General features: G+C 40.7%; 1 protein-coding gene across 3 annotated transcripts in view; it reads right to left on the reverse strand.

Moving 5' to 3' along the window:
* The window catches only part of PELI2 (pellino E3 ubiquitin protein ligase family member 2), a 71,602-nt gene that overhangs the window by 18,692 nt on the left and 35,686 nt on the right, over positions 1-17,224 (reverse strand). For 2 of the 3 annotated variants that reach the window (XM_085580983.1, XM_085580984.1), the window contains exon 3: positions 12,155-12,226. The exons of the other annotated variant lie outside the window; for it this stretch is intronic. In XM_085580983.1, coding sequence (XP_085437109.1) covers positions 12,155-12,226 — 72 coding nt within the window. The remainder of the gene's footprint in view (positions 1-12,154; positions 12,227-17,224) is intronic. 3 annotated transcript variants of the gene reach the window in all.

The raw sequence follows: 17,224 nt of genomic DNA on the forward strand, positions 1-17,224 counted from the left end.
CAAAGGGAAGGCGACCTGACAAAAACCCTGTGGAGGAACAGGGGGAACAAACAGCAGCAAGAGATTTTTTCCACAGTAATTGCACTGCTAGTGACTATGCCCACAGTGGGACTGAGGGATTTTTAGAAGTCCAAATGCCAAAAAAAACCAGTAAGGGAACCCTGAGTGCCATATTCTAGGTGGCATGAAGGGACAGATTTGGCCAGCACTTTTCCAAGACAGGGCTCGTGTTTGCACAGCAATGAATACAAATCCATGGGGCTTCCCAGATGGAGGCTCCAAGCCTCAGTGGATGCTGAGCCTGCTCTTAAGGTGAGCAGGAAGATTCCTCCCTATTGCTCCAGGCAAACCCCACAGCTCCCCCCACTACCTCAAGATTTGTGTTCTGGTCATTTTGGATCAAAACTCCCCAGTTTGAACAGAGACTGAAAAGCCTATGACCTCACAACAACATGGCCCAAGCAAATGTTCCTTTTTACTTTTTATTTCTCATTTTTCAACTTTGCTGGTAGCACAAGTTTCCAGTTATATCCTTCCTGCTGGCTGGAATTACACTTGGCCTTGGTTTTTCCCCTGCCTCCTTACACACACTTTTTCGTTCTTGCTCCTTTCTCTCCGTTTTGAGAACAAAACCTCGTTCCAGCACTTTGCCCTCACAATCAAAGCAGCAGCTAAAGGCTATGACTTACAAATCTGTCAGGTCTCAGAGGAGCCAAGATCAAATAGAGATCAAACAGAGTCTGCTTTCCCAGCAGCAACACTGCAAACTCTGCCAGCCCCTGGAATATCTCAGTCCATCTGAATTCTTGCTCTCCACTCACTCCCCTGGAAAGGTGGATGCTATCAGTTTTATCATCATTTCAAGAAGTGAGAAAATCAAATTGCCTCACCCCAAAGAAAGGCACCTCATAGATAAAGGGAATAAGAATATATAAAGGTTATATTTAAAACCAATGCTTCTTAGTGCTCTGCTTTTTTTAGCCAAGATACAGAAAAAGGATGGAACAAAACTACAACTTAACAAATCTTCAACAGATTATCCCCAAGAGCAGAAATGGCTCTTAAGTCAGCATTTCACCTTTTTCTCCTACACTGAATTTACAGCTGTGCTCAGCCAGATGTTCCCTATCTGGGCTCATGTCCTGGTGTGCCACAGCAAAGCCCTGCACACTGACAGTGCTGCTCCTTCCCCTGAGTCACCTCCAGCCCCAGAGCTCAGGGCAGGATCCCATCAGCTCAACACTGCTCAGCCAAACCTGCCGTGTCAGGAGCGTGTCCATGAACTACAGAAGCAGATCCCAAAATTCTCAGAGCCTTTAGGCTGCTGCTTGCAAAGCTTGAAGGGAACAAGTCTAATCCACTTCTAGAAATAGAGATTGTATTGCTTCCTCCTGGCTTGCAAACCATGTTTCCAAGGAATGAGGAAAAAAAGAAAATCTCTGCATTTGGAAGTTTAAAATTAGTTCCCTTGTGGCAGGTGAGCTCCCCAAAGAGGCCAAGAGGGACTTAATGCTATTATGGTCACCATCTCTTGTGCACCATAGCAGAAATAAAAGCTAAAATCCATTAAGAAAGAGGCAGATGTCTCACAGGAAGGGCTGCTTCAACAGAATAGGATTTTTAGTTGAGTTAATTAGGTTGGATTAGGACAATAAAATGATTTATGGGAACACTTTAGTTTTCTTTGTTGGTAGTGGAGCTGACCGACACCACAGTGACGTGTTTAAAATTAATGACAGCAGAGCCTTCATGAGTTAAAAGCTTTCAGACTTGGCTGCCAGCCTTCCATTGCTTTTATAAAAAGAGAACACAAGAAACACTCGGGGATGTCAGACAAAAGATCTTGCAACTTAAAGGGAAGCTTTAGCCAGCAAGGAAGGAAGCCTTCAAAAGTGAAGAACACATCCCATTTCCACTGGATTTTTGGACAGACTGACTGCCAGAGCCAGCAGACTCTGAGTTATCAGAAGAAAACATAACAAAAGCTCCTAAGCACGAGCCACTGATACTTTACCCACATCAGAAAAGTATGTCCACCACTTGGGAAGTTTCCCAGCAAATTAAGACAAATGCCAATTCGTAGAACATTAGCTAAAGACTGTTTGCAATTTTACTCTGTCTCAAACCTAAGAGAAATTGCCCAGAATTACTGCTTCTCTAACACAGCACTTCAATAAATTTACACTGACCTCTGCCTACTGATACAGCTAGTATATATATACTGTAATTTTCCTACAGCCTTCTGCAAAGAAAGACACGTTATTATGGAAAACTTAAGGGTTTAATGTGCCTGTAGGAGAAACTGAAATATCTGAATCAACCAGAACCACTGGCCCACCTCTTTTAACTCTGTATCTGCTTCCTGCACAACTCCACACAAGCCCATTCTTCCAGGGTTTCCCCCTTCCTTATAAACATTGCAACTGCAACAACATCTCTGCAGTCATTTTTGAAATATCAATGTTAACACCTTGTCTGTCTCTAATACTTCAGCTGCCAATATTCTCTTGACAGCTAAAGAGTGTCAGGAAATGACCAAAAAAAGCACCAAGAGCCAGTAACTGCATGCAGGGAAGGCAATGTGCCACCACAAAGAAATTAAATTTTGTCACTTTGAAACGACCTACGTGTGGCACTGTCTGCAATCCCTGTCACAATGAACGAGTTGAAGCATGAAAATAGCAGATCACCCACCCCACTTCAATGTACTGAATGCAGATCACCCCCCAAAATTCAAGGCTCAGTGACTACACAGAAACAAAGTCAGCACAGCGTGGTTTGTTTACACTTCATGTTTTTATGGCTTTTGAAGCACTCCCAGGTTTGTTCTGTGCACCTTTCCCTGCTGAGGCTGGAGGGGACAGAAGGGACAGCACATTTGTCTCCAGCACACATCAAAGCCATCTGCTCCAAGTGCACATGTGGGGTTGTGTGCTGCCACTCGAGCACTTCATTTATCAACTCAACAGGCAGATGTTAAACCCTTTCCTCCATTTGCTGGATCTGTGTTGTTTTAGACAACCAGCCAATACCACACACAGAACCCTTCCCTAGAGAAGCAGCACCAAAACATGCCATTCCCTAATTCTGTGGCTGGGTACTGCAGCAGGGAAGGAGGCAGAAAAGGAAAAATTTTCCTAGATAAGCTACTGTAAAGCTACATCAGGGCTGATAAGACCCTTGGCTATATTCTGCTTTTCAGAAGAATGTAGAGTCGGCTACTCCCCAAACAAAAGGGGAGTATTCAAAATACCCTCAAAATGCTCAAGGGGGTGTTGGTGAAACTGCACAGATTGAAGTTAGGGGTCCAAACCATCATTTTTGCAGCCACTGACCAGACCAGAATCCTTTCTCATTCCTAGGACTCCTGACCAGCTCTGCAAGCCCAGTTGCTCCCCCTAGTAAGTAAAAGCAGCTCAAAGTAGACACCAGTTTATACCAACACACACCAACTTTATGACACAGTAGCTCAGGAGTTGTTTGTAAATCACCAACTTTTGGTTGCTGTGAACCAACACTTTACAGAACCAACCTATAAACCATTTTCCTCCCAATCTCACCTTCTCACTTTTCTTGCCCTTAAGATCTTTCTTCTCTCCATTTTCTACTGCCCATGTTCAGTAACATTACATGATAAGTGATCTTTCACCCATCTTTAGAATTATCTGTTTTTCCTCCTTTTATTCAGTTTGCTGAATTTCCTCCCCCAAACAGACCAGAGCCAGAGACAGCTCAGAGGCATCACACCAAACTGCAGCAGTGTCAGATACATCAACTACCCAAATCTTCCTTCCCAAAATCCAGAATGCTCCTCTGGACACGTTAGTGCCTGCACATTGCTGTGACAATTTTTATCACAGCTGCTCTAGAGCTGCCTGCTGGGAATCCTGTGTTGAGGACACATTTCAGCTGCTCTGGAGCCTCAGGAGGCATTTTTGTTTATCACTTCCTATGCAGAGTTTCATCTGTTTGATAGGAGACCTTCAGTGGTGTTGTATCACGTTGTCACATGCAGATTTTTGGCGGTTTTGCATTTTTTAATATTTGCAGTCAACAATAACTTAAAAAAGAAAAAAAGTCCCACTACTTCTTATTTACTCTAGCAGGAATTCTCTTTTCAATGCCTTAAATAATCACTATAGAATATAGGGGGATTCTCCACTGTATTACAGGTTAGATTTCCATATTCCTCTCAGTAGAGATTTCACTCAAATTATTAAAATACTTTTTCGGACACCAGTGAGACCTTCCTTCATGTGTGACTTTTTGGAAAGCAAAACTTCTGACGCCAAAACTCCTGGCATTAATTTCCTAAGAGTAGGATTTTTCCAGGAAGACTACAAAGCTATAGATTTAAACATGAAGACATGAACATGATTTTGTCACTGCAGCTGGATCACATCCCCAAAACTCTTGACACTCCCACAAAAATATCAGTAATTAGAGAAGGATGCAACAGTGTTTGTAACTGAACATTCTGGTGCCAACAGTCTACAATTCATTTATACACATCAGGAACAAAAGCAGCAGATGCCTGGCTACACTCGTGTATTTGGGTATGCCAAGCACACAAAATAGCCACAAATTAGGATCCTTAACTAAAAGCCAGACAAAAAAAAAAAAAAATATATATATATAGTGATGAAGTCCCCTCAAGGGCTTTTATCAATCTACAGCCTGAAAGATTTGTACACTCGGCTCATCAGCAGTGAATGCTTCTGTGAATCAAAGCACCCCTGAGCACCAAGCTGTGCCTGCCTGCCAAAGGAGAGCACACAATAACACCAGGAGAAGCTGCAGATCATTCCACAGCTCCCAGACTCCATAAACTGCATCTGACACAAGCCAGTTTTACATCAAGACAGCCAAAGACTCTCCAGACAGTTACCTTAACAGACCTGTTAAGCAGCTGCACAAAATTCTCTCAAGAGGGAGGGGAAAAAAGCAAATACTTCTTGCCAAAAAAGCCATTCAGTGCTTCTGGAAAGCAGTTAGATTTTATAGAGCCCATCAAGGGACAGAAGTTGCTTTCTAGAAATCATACTATGGAATATTGTCCTGAGAGAAAACACTCTGACAGAACAAACCCAAAAGCAATCAGGTTTTTTTTTTTACTGGTCTGGATTGCTACAGGAACTGCAACAAGTCATTGCAAACTGCACTTTGTGGCAATTTCCTCAGTGGAGATTTTCAATAATATAAAAATATCTGTAGAATAGTTCAACTGGGGCTTGAACTAAGTTAGGCAAATTTGACAGTAGCTCTGAGCAAAAGTATGTTAAGCCCACTTTTCAAACAGAGCATCCTTACTGCAAGGGATTTCTGGGAGCAGAACAAGCCAGGTAAATGTAAATCTGTAGAATCTGTCTCCTGCAGGATGAAAGGGATGATCTGACCTCTCAGTTCACTAACACAAATTAATAGCCCACATATTGCATGTGGAAAAAATCACTCTGGGTTTCTTTAGCCCTACAAGTGCACGATGAACACAGCATTTGTAACCTTTCCAGTTCTTATTTATACACATTACCAAGCATCTTCCTGGGCAAAGTTCAGAGCTTGCTCACATTCCTTACTCACAACATAGTGTACTTAAAAACACACACACTCTCTGAACTGTGTTTAACTGAGCTACTTAAGTGATTTAAGTCAACAAGATAATACATTAAACAGCAGTCAGAATTAAATCCTGAATTATGTGCTGCACAGGAGTTGAAAAATCAAGTTGCTAACAAGTGCAAAGCAAGGAGCTTTCCTCCCCACATGTGCAGCTGCCAGGCTCATTCCAAAACATAAGTGACTGTAAACCCCCCTGGTGCTGTCTCAATCTGTGCAAAGCTGAAAACAAGGCTGGCCCCGTTTCCCAAACTTTTCTAAATTATCCAAGGGAGAAAAAAAAAGACCATCTCTGCAGCTAGGAGGTGTCAGGGCTCTGGGAGGATGTGGGACCAGTACTGCCTCCCCACCCTGCAAACTGAGAAACACAGTGAGAAAGCAAATCCCATTCTCAGTCATTCACCAGAACCACAACAAAGTGCTTACAGCCAGATTTAAGATTCATTTCTCCCAGAATGTTTTGTGCCTGAGTGTTACTCCAGAATTTTAGCACCCAAGACACCAGCCAGAGGTTACAAGCAACACCAACAGAGGGAGGTTTAGCTGAAAGCCACACGTGTACAGCATCTTTGTGTTTTTACTAAAACTTCAGTGTGGAATAAAGGATTGGGGAAAATATCAATATCAACAGCACACTAGTGAGCAAAGTAAACACAAAAGAACTGGCTGAGAGTACTTGAGCCAAAATACAGGTCACGTCTGCCACAAAACAGCTTTTATACCAGTATGGAGCCAAAGAGAACTTTCTAGGAGAGTCCAACAGTCACTTCCTAATATAGGCTGGATATTAGAAAGGTTTTTACAGAAAGGGTGTTAAGCACTGGAATTGTCTGCCCAGGGAGGTGGTGGAGTCCCCATCCCTGGGTGTGTTTAACAAAGCCTGGATGTGGCACTGGGTGCCAGGGTTTAGCTGAGGTGTTGGACTGGGTTGGACTCTATGGTCTTTAAGGTCTCTTCCAACCTGGTCATTCTGTGAATTCTGTTGTAAACGCCATCCTCAGCCCCCATGCCCAGAACAGAGGGCTCTGCCCCATGGTTTATAAAATCATGGAATTGTTTCATTCCATTTCAAACCCCAGGGTGTGAAAGGGCGAGCACAGGGCAATTAAGAGGCAGAGAAATTCAAATCTGCAGAGCAGCCACATCTGCTTGGCTGCCATCAGATAAAGACCACCACAGCCCATTACTATTCTGAGCTGGTAGCAAAATCCTTCCCTTTACAGCTTTGGAATGGAATAAATTTAGCTTACTCTAGATTGTACTGAAGGATATTCTGCAGCCCAATTCCCAGTGTTCAGAGAAAGTAATTAGAGGATTAGTCGCCTCTATTGCTCTCCCTTCCTGTTATTTTCATTGTGTTCTCAAATTTGAATCTTCTGTCGTTTTGCAGTAAGATTGATACAGGCAGAGGAGAGGAAGGGAAATTTATTTCCCTAAAATTTAAATCTATCATGCCAGCTTAAAAATTCAAGCCACTAAGATTTGTTTTAAAATTTATGATCCTGAGATTTGGGTTTAGCAGGCTCTACTAGATGCATCCACATCAGGAAATTACCACTTATCTTTTTTACAGTTTATTAAAATTTAAAGCAAGCTTTACAGGCAACTTGCTTTCTATTCACATGTAATGTCAGATAAGAGAACAGCTCATCAGAAGCTCTGCACTTCACACAACATGATTTCACCACTGATATGACCTGCTTTGCCCCTCTCCAAAACAGGCTGGCTCAGACAGAATCGAGCCTCCATCCCATATTAACACTTTTTTTTCCAGATATACCTTTAGCAATAAGACCCAAATTATCTGAACACACACACACACAGACAAAAATATTATAATATTTTAAATTATATTATTTAAAATTATATCTTGTTTCTCTATTTTTATTTTAAAAATAAAGAGGTAGAGCACAAATCTAAAGTTGCAGGAGCCAAATTATGGGCTATGTCATTATTTCTATGAAAAATACAATTTTCCCAGTGGAAGGTGGGATTTGGGACTTTATATTGAATGAAACAAGCATTGAGTAAGAGTCTTAAATAATGACACAATGCACTTAGCAGCCCACAGTGTTAATAAGGCACAGTTTTAATTAGGGTTATAGAATATCCAGTGCTTCCTAGGATAAAGCAGCTCACATCTATGTGGAGAACAGGTTTATAAAATTACAGACAGCAAAAAGCACTTCAAGAATCTTTTTTTGCCCCCACAGCATGCCTGGGTAGAAGTTCTTGACATAAAAATTGTGTTTCCCAGTATTAACTGATTTAAAAGATGGTTTCAATTTGGTGTTTTAAATGACTTGATGTCTTAAAACAGTTGTTTAAGTTTTAGCAAGGAGGAAGGAAAATCTTTGCTGTGCTGATTCTTCTCCTGGCAGAACTTTGAGCCAGTGAAGGGTATTTAGCACACAGCACTATCAGGCTGCCCATAGTACTGATAAATGTGTTCAATATTATTGTTTAATTTAAGAAAAAATCATGAATTTACACACGTGTTTCTGAGAGCTTTAAGAGCAGTATTTGACATGTTTCAAACCACTTGACTATCCACAGTTTTACAGGTTCACTGAGAGCAGGACTTGGAAGAGCCATTACACATTTCACACACAGCTCAAGAGATCACTGCTTACTCCACCCATCATTTTTATGCTGGAGATAAGAAGAAAAAAAATTTCCCTTTTGCAACCCTCTGCCAAAAATCCCATTTTGACTTTCCAGAGAGCTGCCCCATAAATCCCAGAATCATTTAAATCATTTCCACTGTTCCTTCCCTCTGCACCAACCTCCATCTCCAGACTTACCTGCCCTTTACATTCTCTTGACTAAATACCTACTGACATTTATTACATGATTGGAACACATATGTTATATACATATATATAAAATTAAAAACACTGAAATCACATGCTTTGGGTGCAGTTTTAGTCACATTCCTGTGCACTTCTGGAATACTTGGATGGTATCCAGAGGAAGCCCCAAGACACTGTGGGTGAGCGAATTAAGAAGCAGCTCTGGTGACTCCTTGGAGCAAACACTGCCTACAAATAAATTATCAAATCATCTCATGCAGGCTGTAGAAAAATCATGAGTAATCTGTTTCTTTTAAATAAACAGCAGTGGCTGTAAAGATCCAATTTCAAGAACTGTGCCACCACTCTGCTGAGCTAAGAAAGCAATTTAAGAATAGTAACCGTGGGAATCTGCACTGAAATCAATTGATTCTTTCACAAGGTATGAACTGTAAAGCTACAAAACCCAGCAGGAAGCCTAATTAAAGACAACAGATGAAAATAGCAATCCAGATCAAATGCCAGATTTAAAAAAAAATAATTAAGATCTTACATACTTTTTGAGCAAATATAATAAATTGAAATCCAAAATCAAAGTCAATATAAGTGAAGAGTATATTTAAATTCACATTTAATGTAATTATAACTGAAAAAACTTACCCATTTTTCTAACAACCACCCAGCAAGCTGGTACAGATTCACTGATCCTTAAAAACAAGAACTTAATAGCACAGCAATGCTGAAGAAATGCAGACCACAGTGTGCAGTGCCAACACAAAAATTCTTTTTACGTACAAATTGTACACCAAAGGTTGGCTTTACTTAAAGAATTCCTTTCAGAAAACTGCAGCAGAACCTCTCTTGGGTTCCATAAACATTGAGGGAAAGGTTGGAGTGTCTCAATAGCTGAATGCACTCCCCACTTGCAGCATGACTTCCAACTACCCCTGTCCCTGAGTATCTTGTCCTATCAAAACATTCATTTTTTCATTGACCTTCCAATGTTTTATTAAATCTCTGGGATAATGACATCTATTCTCTAACAAGCAATGGAATATGTAGAAAATATTTCACACCTAAAAGGTGTTTTATTCAGCTACATTAACCCATCCTGCTCTCTCAACCTCTACTATTATTATTAATACAGCTATTACATGTAATAGGCAATTCAGAGCAGCTTTTATCACAGTATCTCATTTTGACCTTTTTGTTTCTGTACCTGGCAACTAATGTAACATTATTTCCACTCAGAAGATTTGCCCTCTGACTGTTAAGTCAGGTCAGGCAGTGCGGATAACAGGATTTTAAATGATGGCACAGAAGCCATAAACCAAAATTTGTGGTTGATTATAAACTACATTTTAGACTTCACACAGTATCATTCCAAATTTACAATTCCCCAGACGAAATAGAACCTCGAGTTTGAGGTCTTTTGGTATTGGATTTTGTTGCTGAGCCTCTGTAGGAGTAGCAAATAATCCCTTAAATCTCACATCTGCTTTGCCTAATGAAGCAGCAGGAACAAAAGGCCCCAAGAGCTGCGAGGGTTTCCCTGCATCCATCAAGGCTCAGGGCTCTCACCCCCTTCCCTGATGTCTCTGCAGACAGAGCTGGAGCTACAAATCCCATATGGGCTCTAAAGATGGGCTCTTCCTTTAATCTTCCCTCCCTAATGCTTCCCAGGTTTGTTTTTTCCCCTACATTATGTACACAGACTTTCACTACAAGCATCATCATTTTTTACACCTAAAAAAAAAAAAAAAAGGTTCCATTTTAGCACTTACTCACAAACAGTCCTAATTCATTTTTACAACAGCCATTACCCTCCCATTCCACACACTCCACACAGTGCCTACTACAACACATGGGAACATTTTCCATCATTTTCAAAACCCTGCAGCTACTGGGATACAACTCACTCCACCCTCCACCCAGATCCTGGAGACAAGAGTGAACACCTGCTTCAGAATAACCAAACACTTTTGCACACTTAATATTTTCTCCAAAAGAGCACAAAGAAATTATAATTTAGATTTTTAAACAGGATTACCTAATCAGGTTAAATTTTCCCCATACCAGCTCTTTTCCAAAGTCATCCTTTTGTCCCCACATTGGTTTAAGTGCATCACATTTGGCTAAAACATGTCAATCTGCTTCATGCTAATTTGATTTCATCAATGAAGTGTAAAATACACTAAATTAAAAACAAACCAGATTTCTTCAAAGAAATCAGTTTTCAGACAGCAGCATGTGGAAATTCCTAGGCAGTTGCTGGAGTTCAGAATCAAATTGGTGAGGCACTTTGTGCCAGGTTTCTCGGGCAGTTGTGGTGAGTAACTTGTGCAACAGCTCATTTCAGCTGCCAGTTTTCATTTGCTGCTATACCAGGCAGCGTCTTTCCATTCCCTCCTTCAAATCAGTTTTGCTACTCCCGTTTGAATCCTCTCCAGCATTTCAGAATCCTTCTGAACACTTGACAGCAGATCTGTACTGGATAAGGCAGCCTCGTCAACACAGACTGTTCAATTCCACAACTCCCTGCTCATCCCAGTCCAGAAATCCAATTTTGCAGAATTACATTTTTACCAATTGGAGACAACTCTTGTTCCCAAGGCAAGTCTCTGTTGCAATACCTATATGCCCTACTGAAATCCTCCAAGTATTTCACTTTGCTAGTATTTTGGTTATAGTTAATTACAACTAATGTGGTTTTTTTTAAAAAAAGACCATTTTTAAATGGGCAAGCAACTCCATGCAGCTTAATTTTACTTACTCTTCTTACACATGAACTGCTACCAGTCTTATCAAATTAAATTTATGGGGTTGGTTATTTGGTTTTTCAAAGGTTCTTTCATGTGATACATTTCAGGCTGGAAAATTGCTTACTACTACAAAATCCCATTAATAACCAGCTCAGGAATTTCAATTTCACAAATAATTTACCAGGACTTAAATTAATTAATAGCCAGCTGATAACAGTGAAGATAATATCACCTGAAGCTCCTTTTCAATTTCTCATTTTTACTTTTCATACCAGTGTGCAGTGGTGCCACGTTCCCATCCTGCACAGGGATCTGGGCCCTCATTATCCCTTTCCAGCTCTTAGAGGACCATTAAAACTCTTCAGGAATTCCCCACTGCTCTCACCCCAGCAATCAATTACCAAGCCAGCAGGTGCTCTCTCCCTCTCTCTTTAGCCACTTAGGATCCTTGGGAACACACTCATTTAGAAAATTGTATTTCTAGGATGTCCTCAATAAACCAGGACTCACCTTATAACCCTAGAGTGAACAGACACCTGCTGTTCTGCTGTTTTCCCCAAATGCAGGGAGAAAATGTGTGCAGAGGGATGAAAAGGCAGCAGGAGGTGCTGTGCAAGCTTTGGGAAAAGCACAGCCAGGCTCTCTCCTGTTCCCTCATTACAGAAAATAGATCCCCATCTAACCCAAACAGATGAGGAACTGATCCCTCCCTTGTGAACATGAGGATAAATAGTTTAGAATTCCTCTTTACTGTGTCCTCATACACTTTCTCAAAGTGTCTTTTATTATATCAATAATTATTAATAGATACCAACAGATATATAATAAATATATTTATTATATATCTCATTTACATTCAGCAAGGCACAGAAATGTCAGATTCCTCACATTATTACACAGGCAAGGAATTTTTGGGACTAGAGGCTGCTAAGTAAGTTTTTCCTATTTACTTCTTACCACAGACTGTTCACGTGGATACTCTACCTTGTCTTCAATCTCAGAGACAAATTCCCCACGCAGAAGGTTGGGGTCTTCACTCTTAAAATCCATCTTCCACTGAAATGCAACAAAATAATGCAAAACACCAGAGCATTTAATTCTCAATGGTTTTGGTACATTTTTCCCCCTCTCCTTGCTGAGAGAATCTGAGAAAGTCAGGATTTGCATCCTGCCAAATATTGACATACTCTCTTTTAAGTAAAATATTTTGAATAGACCTCTCCAGATTACCACAATTTCTAAAAATAAATATTGAACAATAGCTAAAGCTCACTTTCCAGGCAGAGAGCTCTGTGAATTGCAGGTAGTTACTTGAGTACATTCTGTTCAAAATATTATAGACATTCCCTTAACAAGGAGTTATAAATGCATGAATAAACTATTCAGTTCCCCTGACTTGCACTGAATACTTAAATGCTGGCAAAGATATCACTATAAAAAAAGAACTATGTCCTACTAAAATATATAAGCAAAAAAAAAAAAGAGATTTATTAAAAAATTATTAAAAGGGTCTTGAGACAACAGGTGTGCAACAATTTTCTGCAGTGGAAAGTATAAATGTAAGGCAGTTTTTGTGTCTGTGACCAAATGTATCCTTATTACAGTTTCATGCTGCCACTCAAGCTTCAGCTTTGATAGCTAAAATTGTCAAATTAAAGGAGGTTTAAGTGTTATGAAAAGACAAAGCACTACCTGAAGAAGGAAATGTTACTATGAAGTGTAACTAACAGTCTGGAGGGTCTGAAGCATCTAGTACTTGCCCTCAGGGTTGGATCAGCAAATCTAAAACTTCAGGAAAGCCTGCTTAAACCCACACTAGTCCATCATGAAAGTGTTGTTAGAGGCTTTAAGAGAGCACTATGTGCCTGTCAAATTGCATTAAGCAATATTAAAATAGAGCAGTTTAAAGCCATTTTGGGGCTGAAGTGTCCCTGTCTTTAGCTGACAGCAGTGGAGGAGCTGATGCAGCAGAACTGTTGATACTTTTGCCACATCATTACTGTCTTGGGTTGGAACTGGGGGTGTATTCTATTCCTGTCTGTGGGGCAGTTATCCTCTGCTCTTTGGGCAGTTTTCTTTATTTCTTCCACAACCAATTCTCCCTCCAGGAGACCTCTTCTATTCATGGGCCATTAATTATTAATTATCAATTCATGGCCAGTGAGTGTCCCTGCATGGCTGAGAAAATTCCATCATCCATGGGGAGATGCTCTGCCCAGGGGAGGAGCCAAACATTCCTACCTGGATCCAATCTGACCTGGGAACAGCACAGCAGCCTTTGCCCCCTGCATTCCCAGAGGAGCAGCTTTCTCCCCCCTGCATTCCCAGAGGAGCAGCTTTCTCCCCCCTGCATTCCCAGAGGAGCAGCTTTCTCCCCCCTGCATTCCCAGAGGAGCAGCTTCCTTCCCCCTGCATTCCCAGAGGAGCAGCTTCCTTCCCCTGCATTCCCAGAGGAGCAGCTTTCTTCCCCCTGCATTCCCAGAGGAGCAGCTTCCTTCCCCCTGCATTCCCAGAGGAGCAGCTTCCTTCCCCCTGCATTCCCAGAGGAGCAGCTTCCTTCCCCCTGCATTCCCAGAGGAGCCCAGGCCCATCTCCCCCAGCCCTGGAGCTCCAAGGAAAACTCCCCCCTTGTGCAGATCCTGCTCCAGCAGAAGCACAGCTGGCACTGCAGGAGGGCTGAGCCCCCCTGGGATGGGGCTGAGCCACTCCCTGACCCACAGCCTGTCAGGGCTGCTCTGACTCTGCCAGTGTTGCTTTGTATTACTGCACTTTTTATTTAATTTTTTTAAAAATTTTTCTTCCCTAATTAAGAATTGTTATTCCTACTCCCATATCTTTACCTGAGAGCCCCTTAATTTCAAAATTATAACAATTCAGAGGGAGGGAGTTTACACTGTCCATTTCAGGGGAGGCTCCCACCTTCCTTAGCTGACACCTGGCTTTTCAAACCAAGACTACCAAACAAGTATTCAATAATACAAGCTCTGTCTGAACTCACACAGATTCTCCTGTTACTACAACAACAACAAGAAAAAAAAATCAACCAAAAAAAAAACCAAAAACAAACCCCCAGTTAAATGTTCCATCAGCAGGGATGAAATACTACACAGACAGAGAAAATAATAATTTGTTGTGTCTGTTGAATCCTGAACCTCACCTTGCCAGGACACAGCAGCAGGGAGAGAGGAGCTGCTGTAATGAAGCCCCTCGGGAGTACAAAAATAGAGATAATTGCAGCTTTGTCTCACTGAACACCAACCTGACTAACTTCTGTTAGAAAGTTCAAACACCACTTCACAAATTAATTCAAGATTTTTAGTCTGAGTGAAAAACAAACAAAAAAACCCACAAGGCACTTATGGGGAAGGCATTCAGAAAAGAACAATGAGTTGTAAGAACAAAAGGCAGACATTCCTCCTGGAGGAAAAAAAAAGCTGAGTTGTTACTATGAGGCTTCTCCAGTGCAAACAGTCCGGGAGAAATGAGCTGAAATTCTGTCCTGACCTGGAAAAATTCCTTTATTTGTGACACCAGGAGATGACACAGTGTTGTGCCACCAGACATACAGAACCATGACTGACGCTTTCTGCTCAGACTGGCTTCCAAGGAAAATAATAATAGTTTTGAGGAAATGAGAGCTATGAAAGAACAGCATGTATCCTAGATTTTTCCCTTCAGCAGCCAAAGGCCTCAGTACCAAGGAAAATATCAAGAGAGAGGAAGAGTTTGAAGTGTAACGTGTAATTTTTAGTGCCTGTCTCTGTGCATCTCACTTAGCAAAGCGTGAAAAGCACTGATTTCCAGTAAAGCTGAAAGAGGTGATCTAGTGTAACTAATATTCTAATTACAGAATCATGTCTCTCAGGCCAGGATTCCCCTTCACAGAAACGTGAACAAACAGAAATGCAACAATACCCTAGCATTTCCTGCTTTCCAAAGTTAAGATCTGTTTATTCATGAAAATTCAATCCTAGGACTCGGTGAAGATTTTAAGATTTAAGCCAGAACCATCAGGACTCTGAACTACTTTCATGAACACAGGCATTCAAAACAAATGATGAAGAGATGAATTTGTAGCTTTATATTTTTACATTATTGAAAATCTTTTCTGGATCTAAAGTTATAGGGAATATAACATAATATTATATGGAATATCCTATCAATACATCCCCACCACTCTGTTGGTGCACTGCTGCAATTTGTGTTCAGAGACCAGCAAAGAACTCACTATGGCAAAAACAAGGTTCTCATTTTGCCAGCTCAAGAGGAAAGAAATAAAAATCAAAATATTACCAACATGGAGTAACAGAACAACACAGTCCAAGTGTTGTTACGAATGAAAACTGGGACACAAATCTCACAACTCCTGAGCACACCAGCCTATTTTCACTTTATGTGCATTCCAGAATGAGCAAGGCTCTACACCAGTAGTGAGTGCTAAGCACAGTGTATACATGTTTTATATCTTAAATGCAAAATGAGAAGGAAAATTCTCTTTTAAAGCCCCATGAGTACAGTTTTAGCATTTTCCTTTCCAAAAAGAAAATGTTCAGCTATGTTTTCCTAAAAAGCTCAAAGGCATCTCACTGATAGACCAAACCAGAAAAAGCAAAAACCAACGTCTAAACTCCTGGTGTCCCTCACTTCCCAGGGACAAAGGGGCAGAGGAGCAGCACAGGACAGGTCAGTGGCAGGGAAGGAAGAAAATGGGAAGGAAAATAACAGCAGGACTTTAACTCAGGCTTACAAACCAATTCATGAAATCCATTTCTTCTTTACACTCTGTATTATGTCTGCATTTATAAGATGCACAGGAGGTGATGCATAAGGGGAAGACGACAAAGCACAAGCTTCTGTATCAGTTTATTTCCACATAAAACATCATCCTCTCATATAAAGTTCATACTGTACACCCTTCCACAAGTCTATCACAGCCAGATCATGTCTGTCAATTATCAAAGAGTTCAATTCAACCCCTTCAGCCGTAATTTTTGATGCTTTAAAATCCTGGTAAAGTTGGAATTAAGTGCCAGCCTAACAATTTTGCAGCAAGAACACCACATCAGAGAGCAAGTCTCACTGTTTACACAGACAACCAACCCATCTGCCACTTGACAGGGAGACACAACCTGCCTCAGACAGGTATTAATCTTAGTTTCTGCCAAAAGCACTTTAATAGAACCACAAACCCTATTTTCAAGGCAAGGTGTTTTCTCCCAGTGTGGAGCAAAACATACTCTTGGGATAAGAAACTATTAATAGAGAACTAGTACAGCAAGGCACAATCAGAAATTGGATTAATACAGTACTGATGATACCAAAACATTCAGCACATTCTTGGCCTTTCGACTTTGCATGCAATTTCTTGCTGTTGACAAAGTTATCTCAGTGAATTCCAAAGGTGAATCTTATTCCACTTCAAGTCTCCATGAGCCTGCATGAAAAAGCATTCAATCATCATCATCCTGGCTGTAGTTAGCAGGCACTAAATAAATAGACTTAAAAGTAGTGAATGTTTCATGAGAAAGAATTGTAATTGTAAATTACATTCTCCCTCCCAATAGTTTGTAAGCCTTCTTTAACACTGCTCATCTATTTCAGTAATAAGAGGAACATGGTATCTAGATCCATGCATAAACAAACAAAGAAAAGAACAAAATAAAGGAAGTGCATAAACAGCAAACCATCATGGCAAATAAATGTGCAGGCTTTTACCAGTCTGGAGATAGTACAGTCTGGAGTACATAATATTTGAATAAGGAGGATTTGTTTTAAAGAAAATCTACTTTTTATCTTCACTATTCTTCGAATACACATTGATATAAAACAGGAAAAATGTAAGTGATAAAGAAGAGACATCATGTACCTGTAACAAGTGTCCTAAGTGCTCTCTCCTTCCTGTTAATCAAGCCTGAGAAACACAAGACTCAGATAATCCTGGAACACTGGACAGGCTGATTAGATACACAGATTATATCTGTGATTTATTAATTTCTCCTGGTGCTAACAACACATTTCACAAGTAGGCAAGTGAAAGCTGGGCAAGTACTGCTA

Source organism: Lonchura striata, chromosome 5 (assembly GCF_050655825.1).
Source record: "Lonchura striata isolate lonStrDom1 chromosome 5, ASM5065582v1, whole genome shotgun sequence".
NCBI classification, from domain to species: Eukaryota; Metazoa; Chordata; class Aves; order Passeriformes; family Estrildidae; genus Lonchura; species Lonchura striata.